This window comes from Sphaeroforma arctica, assembly GCF_001186125.1.
Source record: "Sphaeroforma arctica JP610 unplaced genomic scaffold supercont1.645, whole genome shotgun sequence".
Lineage (NCBI taxonomy): Eukaryota > Ichthyosporea > Ichthyophonida > Sphaeroforma > Sphaeroforma arctica.
The window spans coordinates 13,857-14,365 of record NW_014039913.1 but is presented as its reverse complement, the minus strand read 5'-3'; the positions used below and the strand labels follow the sequence as shown (position 1 = coordinate 14,365).

General features: G+C 40.9%; 1 protein-coding gene across 1 annotated transcript in view; it reads left to right on the top strand.

The window, feature by feature from the left end:
• Positions 1-252: 252 nt before the first annotated feature.
• SARC_07808 (hypothetical protein) overlaps positions 253-509 on the top strand; it is a gene marked incomplete at its 5' end in the record, with an annotated part of 4,194 nt that continues 3,937 nt past the window's right edge. Inside the window, one exon of the mRNA XM_014298236.1 lies at positions 253-429. Coding sequence (XP_014153711.1) covers positions 253-429 — 177 coding nt within the window. The remainder of the gene's footprint in view (positions 430-509) is intronic.

Genomic DNA, 509 nt, shown 5'->3' with positions numbered 1-509 from the left:
TGTGTGTGTGTGTGTGTGTGTTATGTGTGTGTGTATCCGTATTTAAATATACATACATACATATAAATATATATATATATATATATATATATATGCGAAAGATAAGAAGGAATTTTTGGTATTGACATACTTACCGTTGTTGTATGTGTATGCATGCAGAGCGAGGTTATACAGCGGTTGTGGCGCTCATACAACCCGCACGTGGTTTGTTTTATCACACACTCTCTCTCTCGCACACATATAAACACGTACATGCCCTCTTCGCAATTCACTCACAGACCGAAGCGCATAAATGTGAGAAATGCACACCAGTTGGCCCCCGGAAAAAAAAAAAGGCGGAAAGGCAACAAGCCCTCGGAAGGACTTTTGTACGAACCCAAGATATGGACCAAGACTTTCTGTGCTGAATCAGACTCGCTGTATGATAGGGTGTGTTGCTTTGCGTGTTTTGGTGTGCTTATATAGATTCAGTAGTGACTCGATGCTGTTTCACTGCTTTGTGCTTATGA